Below are 13,724 nucleotides of genomic sequence, written 5' to 3' on the forward strand. Positions count from 1 at the left end.
TTTTGTCCCCACAGGAAAATTTGTTTTGTAGCCAAATGAGATACAAAACGTATCGACACAAGATTATGACATACTGAGGACATAAAATACAGAAAAACATCAACATGGTCCCATCAACAGTTATGCTAAGCTTGTTCACTGTCTTTGTTTACATGCTAGCATGCGTGTTAGCAGCATGGCTGATATCATGGGACTAGGGGAGATAATGCATGTTGTACTTAGTATTAAACACAAAATAAAGCAGAGGCTGATGGAATTCTCATTAGGTTTGCAGGGATTTAGTAACAAACCAAATTGCTGGACAAATAACACACCTTGAACAGCTAACAGATTTGAGACTGAGAGTGAGACTGTTTAATAAATTTTGGATAACTTTCAGTTATTGCCCAACTTTCTTTAAAAGTTTCTCATGGTGTGCGGCTTGTCTTAAGTGTTTGTGCTTAAATGTCAATTGCAACACACTATATAATTACCACTATTACTCCCAAAGATCAGTTACATTCAGCACAGCACCAAAGTGACTTTGACATAGTCACTTTTCCCAGAGAAACGGTAGTTTGGACTTCTGCCAAGGAAAAAACATTCCTCATTTAGCCGTAACTTCGGTTCGGCAAGATACAATAGATGTGCCAGTTTGCTTTGTTATTTGGTTGTTGGTCCTATGATATGAGGATGTACCTTCTATGGCTAGAAACATCAGTTTGTGTATGTAACAACAAGTATGTGGCATGATTATCGAAGATGTCATCCAGATTCAGCTGAAGGACAAGCAGAGCAGAGTCTCGGGAAAAACCTGGTGATTTGAGTCCTACATGGCTGTAGTGTCAAAAAAGGGTTTTCAGAAAAAGACCAGTTCTTTTTGGTTGCATTTTTTCACCTTGTTAGTCTTGATTGTTTTCATCTGGTCCCCTGTTTATTTAAACATAGTTCTCCCCACATTTCCTTGTCAGTTTGGTGTGCTTTTGTTTTCCATCATGATACCTTGTTTAGTAGTTTGGTTGTTCTTTTGTTAACTGTCCGTTTTTCCTGTCCTCCCTTTTGGAGTGATTTTTAGTTTGTTGCCCTTTGTTAAATAAACCCTTTATTATTCATCCCGACTCTGGCCATCGCTGCCTCCTGGGTCCTTATCTACCTAACCATGGGACCTGAATTAGCATAATACCATTTAAGGGTGTGTGTATAAATAACAATCACTCCTTGGAAGATTAAAAGCACTTCACACATAAACCAGGAAGGCAACACCTAACAATCACTTCCTAGGGAGATGAAAATGACATGACTGTGCCCTACTCTCACTCTCTTATAATTCACCTAAACCTATTCAGGCCACTCGGGAGGCTATAACTGGGCCCCCAGCTCACCTTCCCTCAGACTGAAGCTGAACGACACCAGAGTGTTGCACTGTGGAAAAATGATATGTCGTAAGAAGCAATATGAACTTGATCCAGATGCCGAAATCAGTTATGGTTGTCCTCTTGTTTTACAAAGAGAGGTAAGATGAATGGTGTTCTGAGGAAGTGCTGAACGGTATTTTGATTTTGTAACTGAAATGTGCTTGGACTCACATAATCTACTCGTTTAGTAGATGTAACTTTGTTAAGCACTAAACACATCTAAACAGGGGTCAGAAATTTGCATGTTGGCTCAACTACTCCCAATTTCATGTTTGCAGAAATCAATCTATTTATTAATCAATCAAAAGTATAACAGCATGTAAAACACATGCACAACAACAATGGTTTAAAAAGGTTAAGTGAAACATAAACTTAGCAAAAATGCTCTAAAATGATTATGTAAACCTTGGGTGAAGGTTATTTTAGGCTTTAAGCGTACAAATACTAAAGAAATGTGAGAATTTGAAGAGAATTTGAAGATGTGGCATTTAGAAGGTTTGTGGGGTCTACAAAGATTTTAGATATGAGAACATTGATCATCATCCATCCTCAAAATGACCCATCATTATGTACTTCCTGTAGCAGTTGTGGAAATTGAACCTTCCCCAGGAGCCGCTAATCCAGTTTGCTGTCAGAGAATCTGTCTAAGGCAGCTCTGCTAGAGTTCGGTTAGGAGCAGCCACCAAACAGCAGCTGACTGTGAGAACTGCAGAGACAATGGTGGCTCTCTGCCCACTTTCTCTAACTTACACAACTCAAAATTTAGGAAATGGACCAGGATTACGTGGTTGCAGACAAAGGTAACAGACTACCAACCTTGGCAGCAAGAATTAGCCTGAAGTTGCTAATTTTCGCACAAGATGGACCTTTAGACAAAGATGGTTGGGGTTATTGTTTGAGCCCTAGAAACAGTCTAAAAAGGACTAAATTCTGGAAAATGTTCCACTCAGGTGCATGGGCATGGAAAAGTGTCACAGAGCCGTCACCTCTTACAGATCCTCCACTTTGTCAGGCACAAAACTGCCAGACACCTGTTTCTTTTCGCAGGTCATTCACTTAAAGCAACGTCCCTCATTATGTTAACACATTTTGCCAATTAATTTGATTCTCCTGATGTAATAGAAAATCACCTGTATATTATATTCAATTTGTTCAATCAAACAACAGTGTGTGGCTTATCTCTCTCTCTCTCGCTCTCTCTGAGAGAAAAACATGGGAATGATAGCTAAGCAATGAGTTACAAATGATGACCTTTACATTTACAAAATCTTTGAGAAATCAATAGATAATGATGACTTATTGCTGCACCAAAGGGAAACTCCGACATCTTTCCTACTCGTACTCGTAAAAACTCACAAACACTGGATCACGCCATATGTGCCTGTCATGCTTGAGCAATAAAGTGATGTTTAAAGGGATTTGAACAACTGCAGTGACAACACATAGTTTTGACAAATGTGGTGACACAATCATGTGACATTTTGGTCAATATACAATCAAAATTGTAAGTCCAGTTAAAAAAAAAAAAAAGAAAAAGAGAATTACAAATGCTAAACGTCAAATCAAGTGTATTCAAAACAGCTAAAGTGTCTTTTAAAAAAAAAAACACTATTTAGAGTTTTGCTTCTAATTATTATTTTAATATGATAGGAATTTAATAGGAATTTGCTTATATATAATATATATATATCAAAGTGTCTCTGAGCAAGACACTGAACCCCCAACAGCCCCCTTCCCATCCCCAGCTGTGCAGTGACAGTGCAAGCCCAGTAGAAATTGGGGAGGGTTGCGTCAGAAACGGCATCGGGTGTAAATCTGCCAAATCAACATGCGGACAATGATCTGCTGTGGGGCGACCCTGAACTCGCGGGATAAGCTGAAAGGACAAAAAAACAACAACTATGTGCTCCATTGAGTTTGAATCTAAAAGGCTGCTGAACTGTTATTGCATCTGTTAGTTTAGATCAAGTCCACACACTTATTTGCAAAAGCCACAATAAAATTTGACTCACAAAGAACGTTAAATATTCAACATAGCTTCTCTTACTGTATAAGCATAGCTGTTTGGACAGGTGTAGAACAATTGAGAGATATATGTAAACTAAGATAAAATGAGGATTATTCGGTGCTGTTGGCAACACTGTCTTTTCTGTTTCCACTCTAGTCAAAGATAGTAAATCAAATGAACACATTGAAAATGTTCATCCAGATTCATTCAACAACAAAGATAAATACTGAGAAAATCTACCAGGAACTGTTCTGACATTAATATTAGCTCCTTGACCTTAAGCCTTTCATCATCTGGTGTGATTATAACAAGTGATTAGCGACTGACTCACACATGCATCTTTTGCTGACTTGAGCCACTTTAGGACATGCACTGGAATTCAGACACAATCGAGACTTTATCTGGAGAGGGTGTATGTGTTAACGGAAATGTTGGCCGTGACATTAGTCGGATTTTAACCAGCCAGCTCCCTAGTGCAAAGTACGGATCATCTACAACAAAACTCATTTGTGAATAGAGGAGGTAATCCTCTGGAGGATTGGGTGTCGGTGGGTGTGTTGATGACGTTGATGACAGTGATGATGATACAGTAGCTGTTCAGTTGAAAAATACGATAGATTTTGTGAGCCTTAACAAAATCATGTGTCAATGGAAATGTCAAATAAATGTAATTTTAATAACCACAAATACTAAAGCTAGGGTATTAAGTATAGGTAACTATTAAGAACGGATTGTCTCCAGGATGTCATGTTATTTTTTAATTTTTTATTATACAGATACATTTTGTTATTTTACTTATTTCAATGCACAAAACCACAGAGAAATTTAATAGTTAAACATAATTTTAAATGATGAGGAACCCAAAAAATGACTCCTGAGAAACTTCAAAATGTTCCTGTCTTAAAATAAATTCCTTAAGTCAGATCAAAAGTTGTTTCAGTGTAAAAAGGACATCTTTAAAACATTCTTAACAATGCACTTATCATAAGTCAACTCCCAGATAGTCTTTAATTTGTTATTGTTCTTTCAAATTACCTATTCTTTAAACTAGGAATATAATGTACAGTGTTTCCCACATTGCATTTGATTATATGTGCAGTGGTAGCAGACCTGGTTGTGGGTTAAGGGTCTAGTACAAATATTGCCTGATTTTTGTTTGTATATTGCCTTCAACACACTAATTTGTCTTATTATCCAACAACTGCTTCAGGGTACTGAATGTCCTGATTAAAAACAACAATTTGGCCTGATCATCTAAACTGGAGGATTCTGAAAAGAGATGAGGACTCACTCTGTTTTGAGACTACAGAATAGTGATAGACCAATATAGATTTATTTGCAATTATTTGCTAAAGAGAGACAGATATGCCTATCTTAAATACAAGTTTGATGAATATTGAAATTATCTCAATTATTTCAGAAAAGTTTATATAGACGATTAGCATTAAGCAAATTAAATGAATACAGAGCAAATTCAGACTTATTTTCTATGTTAAAATGTTGTAGCAGCAACAAGTATATCTGATTAAACTACTTTGCCGTATATTTTAACCATATACACATGAGTACCCAGCTGAAACTTATCCACTCTAATAAATCCTAACTTCATGAAGGTCACAATACTAACTATTTAAAATTGTTTTATATCCACTGATTCACTTGTATGATCATCTTGGAGGCCATAGTGTTTGAAGCTGCCGAGTTGTGTTATGTTCTACTAACCCCAGTTTCTGTTAATTATTGTTCCACTTGAATCTCTAAAACTATTTCAAACCAAACTTTATCACCTTCATGAACTGAGGATTTATTGCAGGACTGTTTAATTCGGATTAAACTGACTTATAATGTCTAAATTAAACTTCCTCTAAATAAAATAAGCAATAGCCTCTCTCCTGTCTCTGACCTGCTACTGGCAGAGGGAGGGGTCAGTTTGGGAGTGAAACTATTTTATCATGTCCGCTAATCTCACTCAGTGCTTAATTCAAGTACCAATAAAAAGCATCTGTTAAAAGCAGTAGTAATTTGTGAAATGGGTTGTGTGAGAGCAGACATTGGCCAATGCTGATTAATTAAAAATATTACTACCTGAATCAATTGGCACTTAATCCACTGGCTGATTATAGTTGTTACAGAGGGATATTTCTTATTCATTATATACAATCTTAGGCACAGGCAGCAGTGTTGTATTAAAGCCTGACAAACACAGGCAACATGTTTCATTTGTCAGTCATAGCATAAACATTACTGACAGGTGATGTGTTGGTGATCCGTGACCTGATACTTATGTACACTGATTGTTAACAGGCCAATTAATCCAAAGTCTGCGTCGTTGGAAGCGGTGAGGAATAATCTGGTGCGATGACGTATCCCTTACCCTGGGGAAACCATGTCTGCAGGGCTTCTGTCCAGCTGCCAGTTTCCCAGAACGTTAACAAAATGCCAAACACTGTTGAAAGATAGAGGTCATTAATAAAAAATAAAACGAACTGTTCAAAAACAACTTCAGTAGTCATGCTGATGAAATCACTGCTTGCCTTGATTGACTGCCAGGATCTTTGAGTGGAAATTCTTGGCGTTGCTTTTCTTCACCATGTACTCGTCTATGGGCAGCCTTGCTGTATGGATGCTCAGTTCTCTTGCACGTGAGAAGCTCAACTTCTGCAGAGGAAAGGAAAAATTGTTTGGAATCAACTGTAATTGAACTTGGACTTAACTGGAATTAAGAATAACTATGCACTGATAGAAGAAAAGTAGCTTTTGCTTCACTCATAGTGAGTTAGCTTATGGGGCTTCTGCTTTGTGATGACATAAACTGTAGTTTGCCCTAAAAAAGACAGATACTATGGCTTGTTTAGTAAATTTTCAGGAATGGAATAAAACTTCCATCAGCCTTCTTTTTAATAAAATATCCATCTGCTTCTATCTAAAAAAAAGGTCTTCCAAATAATGTGACCTAGAGGAGTTTTACAGATTATTCAAGATCCAAACAACTTTATGGATCCCATGGGGAAAATGCGTTGCCTTGTTACAACTGCTGTCCACTTGAAAAGTGGAGTGAACTACTCTTCAATAAGTAAGAAAAAAACCCAGCTAAAAGAGTAAATGTGAGTGTAATAAAAACAGTACTATTTGTCAATTTTGACTAACAGTTTAATGGCTCTCCTTTGCTCCTCTGTGCAGCCAGCACACTGTGAGGTGGATTATGCAATTTGGTTGCTCATAATTCAGAGGTTGTAGTCTTGGACGTCACCTGTGCCTAGTCAGTGTTTAGAAAATGTGACACGACATAGAGAAAGTATGAGGCAGAGGTCACAATGTTTTCTTTACATCACATCAAATAACCTTTAGTGAACCTACTCCTCCGGATGACATCATCCTAACCCGATGATTTAAAAAACTCCCTCAGATGACAGAATGTGACAGAAAGTTATCTCAATAAAGGGAAGGTAGGTGCCTTTTCAAAAGCATTGTCACGTATTCCCAAAACTAGAATCAACTTGAAAATTGTGCATGTGGAACTTTAATGTGCTATACCTTCTGAATGCTTTCATCCACGAGACCACCAAGGATGTACACTCTGTCTGCATCCACTGTTTCTAAAGCTAAAATAAAATATGCTTTAGAAACATAACAAAAAGATATAAACACTCAATATGGAAATATGAATCCATATACTGCACTGCAAGGACAGCGCCCTCCCCAGCTCTGAAACAACTTTACGTCACTCCCCAGGCTCCACCGAGCTCTGCGCAAACCTTCGGGTAGCTGTAGTTTCCCAATAACAATATATTAAAAAAATTTGAAAACCTAAAAATTGAAGCATTTTAGGATTTATCTCTCTGATACCAGTATTGTTCAGCTAGTCTTCATTTAGTCATCTTATTTTTCAAAATTAGTTCAGTTTAGATTTCTTACTATATACAATATATACTGGCTTTATTTTTTGTTGTATGACATTCTGAAATATCTTGTAGTAAGCCACTGAACAAAATACTTTAGGTCAGCCAGCTCCCTCTGCTGTCCAAATGATGCATTTCAACTAGTACGTCCATTCATCCAGCACAAACCCTCTTTACACTCGTTATTGCGTCATTTTGTGCCCTCCTACACCTCTACTCAACTCATGTGCAGTTAACTCAAATCTATCAAACCTTTTTCCGCATCTGGAGAGAGGTAGACTAACATTTCTGGTGGAAACAGATCTAGACAACTTTCCTCTGTTATGTCCATCTGAAATAAATAGGAAATGAGAATAAAATTATACATTAGTCTGGTGCTAAATATTCAAATTATTCGAGGCCCGGGTTACAGGTAGTGAGTGACACTATTGAGACAAATATGAAATTATAATTCTGTCCTGTAGTACTATATCTGTATTGATCTTGTTTAAAATATTACTTAACTATGTTCAATTTTTATGTCACAGTTTCCCCAAAATTGTTCCTAGGCCTTATTCTCAGTTCCTGTCATTTGAGCAAGGATACAGGTCCCTACCTCATGAATTCTGCTTTAGTGAGAAAGAAAAACTCACCATGTAATTAAGGAAGCCATCATTCATTCGTATGCACTCTCTGTAGAGACGACTGTCCTCTTGTAGGTCTGTCAAGAACAGGTGAAACGGTCGAGCTGCCTTCTTGTTTGACCCATACAGCCTTCTTAACTGGCCAGCCAGCCTACTTATCTCCTACATCAGACAAACATGCAACACACACAGTACAACTACTGAAGCATCATTAGAAGCTAAACCATCTGTTTGGTCTGAAAATCTGCTTGTTTAATTTAGTACTATGCTTTCAAGCTTGCTCATCTGACCCTTACCTTGTCAGACATGCAGTCTGTCATACTCAGGTCAACACAGAGTCTAAGTCCTGTGCACTGCGCCTCAGCTAAACGCTCTTTGGTGATTGCTTTCATAACCCGTTTAGTAAACTGAGGACTGTCAGCACTAGCACCTTTATGGCAAAATGACAAAAAAGAAATGCAGAACAAGGGACTCAAATCACTTACTTAAGCTTTCAGTCATCATGAAAAAACCTAAATTTCTATTTGATTCTGTTAATCATTAACCTGGATCCCACTCACAATTGAACTTTCTCCTCTGCTTCTCTTCTTTCCTCTTGCTCTTCTTTGCAGCAAGCCGCCTCTCCCAGTGTCGCTGCTTCCTCAACACATTCCTCTGATTATTGAGCAAAAAGGTATCAGCAGGGACAAAAAAAATCTCAAGAGTATACAAATACTTATGACACCAAATTATAGTACAAATTACAAGCACAACTGTGATACTACTACTATTTTGATCATTTTTAATTTTGAAACTGGTTGTATGTATAAACCTCAGGTAAACTGTTTAATTCACGATGTATATTTGACAATTTCGTGACAAGGAAAACTTGATCTTGTTGATGGGGTTTTCAAATATTTTAGGAGTCCAGTGGCAGTAGGTCACATCATTTTGTCTTGTTTTCGTGTTTTGGCACTGACTGAAAGTCATGATATTTGTAAACTATATCATAGTGACAACTGACATTTTATATAATCAATATTTAAATTATTATTATATTTAAATTATTATAAACTATAGATAAGATTGTAAAATGTCTATCAGTTATAGAAAAGATAGTAAAAATAATGATCATTAAGCTGCTACCTTGGAAAGCTTACCGAACAAAGTGCATCTTCTCTACCAGGCTTGTCTTCCGCCACATCAGTATCCACATCTATCTGAAGCAGATCCATCAGCTCTGAAACTCCATTCAGCTGTATTTCACACATATTCACACAGCACGCTGATCCTGGAAAGCATCGTGTTTTCATTGTGTAATGTATTGTATTTCTTTACAACGTTCACGTTCACAGAGATCATACATATTTTGTGATGGGTTTTCCACTAAGTAATACCAAGAAGTGACATGAAGGCAAAAAGCTTAAGAAAAATAACAGGCCCGTACTGTTAAGAAAAAACATACCTCAACCGTACGAGTTTCATTAAAAGTGGCGCGTGTGGATGACGTCAGAATAAACAAGTTGGCGAGGGCGGGGACAGGAGAGTGATTTTAATAGCTGTCAATTACAGACCTGCTTCTTTCGGTTCAGAAATCCATTAACCGACTCGTACTTTGTAATTTACGTCGATTCGGTTTAGGCGTTTTACATAAAAACCTAGGATCAAACTTGGAATACCTGCACCTTGCAATACCTGTGTTACTTCAATTTCCACCAAAAGAGGGCGTCCAATGAGCCACGTGTGAAACAGCACTGTAAATAAATTATTATTCAGAAAAGATAAATAAATGTAGCGATTTCTATTTGTTTCAAAAGTTGTTAGAGTGTATTTAACACATTTCCCCGAAAAATACAACTTGTAATTACATGTAGAAAAAATGCAGAAGGACAAGCATTTATTCAATTAAATGATAATTTACAAGGTTTATGGAGCGTCTCACATTTTCTCAGTACTGTCTCTACAAACGATTTTGTTTTTTGTTTATTATTTTTCCTTGTCTTTCAGGTTTTGTTTTTATCCATAGTTTGCCCTCATTTGTGTTATGTTCTATTCCTCATTAACAGTCTTTGGAGGATATTAGCTTTGTGGATTTGTACAGGCTGTTATATTTAAAAAAAAAAAAAAAAAGCAAAGTAACTGTATATTCACTGGGTTCCCAAAGCTTTTATTAAAATTACTAATGTTGAATTATTAGTGTTGTTTTAATTCTTTTTTTGATTAATTTGATACATTTGATACAAGTTTTGAAAGACACAGTTTTGAGTAGTCTATTTCACTTCTCTTGTAATTCTTCAACATCAGATGAAAGCCTTATCACTGTAAAACAAAATCAGTAGAATCAGTGTACCTGCGTTTATACTGAATTAAGCTTTCTGTAATGTCAGGGTCCAGGAATTTCCTATTCCTTACAGAAGGTCAGTCACTTTGCTTATTTTGTATACATAACGTTATGTAAAAGTCTTCTAGGATTTCCCCCTCAGGTGTGAAGTACTTAAAGTTAGACAGCCAAATCCAGGTTTAATGATCAGTGGTTTGATGATTGATGGCTAAAGAAGGAGCTTATTAACATAAGTAGGGAAATCTAAGTTACCTGAGGTTCGCTCATTGTAAATTCCTATAGAAGGTATTTGCTTTTTTTTTATCCTTGCTTTGTTCCACATGGAATGAGTGGATTAACTGGCACCTCTGCAGTTTTACCGCTATTAATGGTCTAATGTAGATGCCATTAAACAGGGACAAAAAAGTTACGCAGTAGTACAGAAATACACATGAAGTGTGTTTTGTTTCTAAGATGTCATAGAAGGCTAATACAAAAAAGTAATTTTTTACTTACATCTTACTTCAGACTCTTAAATTTTGTATGTATTTTTACATAGAAGTTGGACTTATTTGTTCAATGTCTTAGAGATAAGCTTGGAAGGGACCAAAGTCAGTTTAAACTGGAGGAATGGTTGTAGTAGTCAATAACTCACTCATTGTGTTAAAACAAAAAGGCCATATATTACTAGAAAATATCAGATTTTTAGGTCGTTCACACTGTAAGCTTGTTTTGCATTCTTTTCTTTTTTGTGTGTGTTTACCACATGGATATACAGGATCAAAACCCCAAAGTGCTGAAAAAACATTTTGGTACCTGGGCATTTGAGTCTGTGGCTACATTTTTCTACAGTAACCTTATAATCTCATTTTGGTGTTGTGTAGCATAGACATTGCATTAAAGCTATTAGTTGTAATAATTGCTGTAATTCTTAAAATAAACTGTTTCTTATTTATGTTTTAACTACTGGGTCTATATAAATAATCGCTAAGACAACATGACGATATGTTGGGAACGAATTATGTAAGGTTTTGTCAAACATCTTGTCAATATAATTGACTTTCACATATAGGTTAGACTTTTTTTAACAAAACTAAGTTACTCATATTCTGCTTTGTAAATGTTACATTCATCCAGTTTCGTGTCTGTGTGTGCCTGACCACAGACTACACACCCACCCACACACACACCTGAAGAGCAAAGAGCAGCAGACATGAATCCATTCAGGAAACATCGCTCAAATCAATTGTGGATTTCATTGTTATAGGATACTTACACACAAGTGAAAAAATGCACAAACAAATATAATTCTACAGCAAGTTGTTGGAGGTACAGCTGGAAATTAAAGATGAGGTACTTACTCAAAAAGTGATGTTCAGATACATGGATTTTAATGTTAGAGAGTCTGTTCGTCCTCCCGTCTGCTGCTATAAATGTCTGCATTATGTCATGTATAACACATGGACATAATGCAAACGTTTTTAAAGGAAATCAGACACTGTGAAAGAAATACGATATAGTGTTATAATGATGACCACACAGCAGTGTATGACAGATGTGTATTTAGAAAACAAACAATGCAGACTGAACAAGTAAGAACAGATCACAAAGTAACAAGCAGAGGCTATGAAGATTTCCAATAATCAATGATGGAATTACCCAAAGAAAGAAGGAAGTACCCGGTCATTGCAGACATGTAACTAAAACACAGGCATATCAATGGATTTCATCAACTCTGTTCATATTATATTGCTGCTAATTCATTGGAATACTCGAAAACTAATACTCAGGGGTTTAAAGGGCAACCAATTTACGACTTGATTTCTTCGACTTTTGTTTAGTGTGTAAATGTACATTAATGCTTTCAAATATCTCTCTAACTTTACTATATCAAAATATCTCTCTGATTCTAGCTGAAAAACTCCTATGGCTGATGTCATCCAGAGGAGTTTTTCAGCTAGAAGTAGGAAGATATTTCAATGTAGTGAAGTCAGAGAGAACTTTCAAATAGTATTCATTTACATGTGTTACTCAAACTAAACCCAGAGGAAGAATCTTCAATATCAGTGAAGGTGTCCTTTTTTTGCTTCAAAAAATTAAGACGGAAACAGACATATTTAGTGGCAAAACAAGTCTCAAAATAATACCCAATACAAATAAATAGAGAAATAATAACAACTTGCACCATGCAGGAACTTTCGTGTGATTCGTTCCTAGTCGGAAACCAAAAAGTGGTGTCAACTTTGGCTGTTATGAGCTAGCTTTTTTGTTACGTTGAATTCCCTCCTATTTTTTTTCCTGGCAGTACTATTATTTTAAGTTATGCTACAATTATTGATATCCACATCTAGTTGATGTACATGTCTTTATGGTTGTTTAAGGTCTTGACTTTAGAAATTATGGCTATGCCTATGTTGTAGTTAGCATTTAAAGCCACCACGTTGCCACGTCCCATCACAATAACCAATGAGCGATAAGGAGGAGTGGTGTTGCCGCCAGACAGCATTGTGGGTATTGTAGCTGTAGCCAATTTCTTCCTTATTTTGCAAGTTATCTAAAAATGTCTTGTTAAATTAACTACCACATTTTGGCTGCATTTTCTATTATCGCCGTAAGAGTGTATAAAGAATTTGTCTGGACGCAGTGATTGTCATCATTATTTGTTTTAGAATGTGTTTTATTCGCCTTAAAATGTAACGCCTTAACATGTTTACATTTTGTGTCATTTATTCCTTGTAGGTTATCGTTGAGGTGTTTTAGATTTTCTCTTTGACGTTTTCTATGGAAAGTCCGCGGAGTACGGCGCGTTGTGTTAGCACCATGACAGTAAACGCCGGGATCGTCATACTAGTAGTCGGATGGCAGCACTTTCACTTTAAGACTATACTTTCAGGGATCATTTCTATAGTTTGTGACTTGAGGAATGTGTTTCTAAGATGTATGGTCTCGCTATCCACGATGATGAGGTGGTGATACTCTTTCCTGAGCGCGAAGCGGGTAGAGAGAAGTGAAATTTCACATGCTCTCTACTTTTGATGACCGTTCGCCGTCTCTCAGCAGACAGTGAGGGGAAGAGTATGATCAGAGTGGTAGTGTAATGCTGTAGAAAGTAAAGAGAGCTCTTATAATAGTGCGTCATAGTAACTATATTTATGACGTGAAGTCAACAAAGTTGGATAACGATGCTGGACTTGCGTTGTTTTTAATTATAAATAATTTAAAATAGTAGATTAGTTACAGGGTCAGTGGTTCGAACCCCGGTCCTAGCTATATGATGACCAAGTGTCTCTGAGCACTGAACTCCCAACAGCCTATTCCCATCCCCAGCTGTTCAACGTTGGTCCAAGCTCGGTGGGAATTGGGGAGCGTTGCGCCAGGAAGAGCATCCAGTGTAAAAACTGCCAAATCAACATGCGGACAATGTTCCGCTGCGGTGACCCTGAACTCACGGGATAATCCGAATGGACAAAAAATTAAAAATAAAAATTATTTTATTATTAT

General features: G+C 36.7%; 1 protein-coding gene and 1 non-coding gene across 3 annotated transcripts; one reads left to right on the forward strand and one right to left on the reverse strand.

Moving 5' to 3' along the window:
* Nucleotides 1-3,073: 3,073 nt before the first annotated feature.
* On the reverse strand, nt 3,074-9,551 carry trmt10b (tRNA methyltransferase 10B). 2 transcript variants are annotated; one of them, XM_067524955.1, is made up of 9 exons: nt 9,369-9,551; nt 9,064-9,194; nt 8,485-8,578; nt 8,221-8,354; nt 7,934-8,086; nt 7,554-7,632; nt 6,937-7,004; nt 5,937-6,060; nt 3,074-5,848 (listed from the first exon to the last, which is right to left on the reverse strand). In XM_067524955.1, the coding sequence occupies exons 2-9, from the start codon at nt 9,172-9,174 to the stop codon at nt 5,712-5,714; spliced, it is 900 nt and encodes a 299-aa protein (XP_067381056.1). In that variant the 5' UTR covers nt 9,175-9,194; nt 9,369-9,551; the 3' UTR covers nt 3,074-5,711. The 2 variants fall into 2 exon arrangements, with proteins under 2 accessions (XP_067381056.1, XP_067381054.1); XM_067524953.1 differs by having other exon boundaries at nt 9,064-9,550.
* A 3,549-nt stretch (nt 9,552-13,100) lies between these two features.
* Nucleotides 13,101-13,314, forward strand: LOC137138685 (small nucleolar RNA U3). Its single transcript, XR_010916212.1, has one exon. It is a non-coding gene; the product is annotated as a small nucleolar RNA U3 (small nucleolar RNA).
* Nucleotides 13,315-13,724: the final 410 nt, after the last annotated feature.

This window comes from Channa argus, chromosome 12 (assembly GCF_033026475.1).
Source record: "Channa argus isolate prfri chromosome 12, Channa argus male v1.0, whole genome shotgun sequence".
Classification (NCBI taxonomy): Eukaryota; Metazoa; Chordata; class Actinopteri; order Anabantiformes; family Channidae; genus Channa; species Channa argus.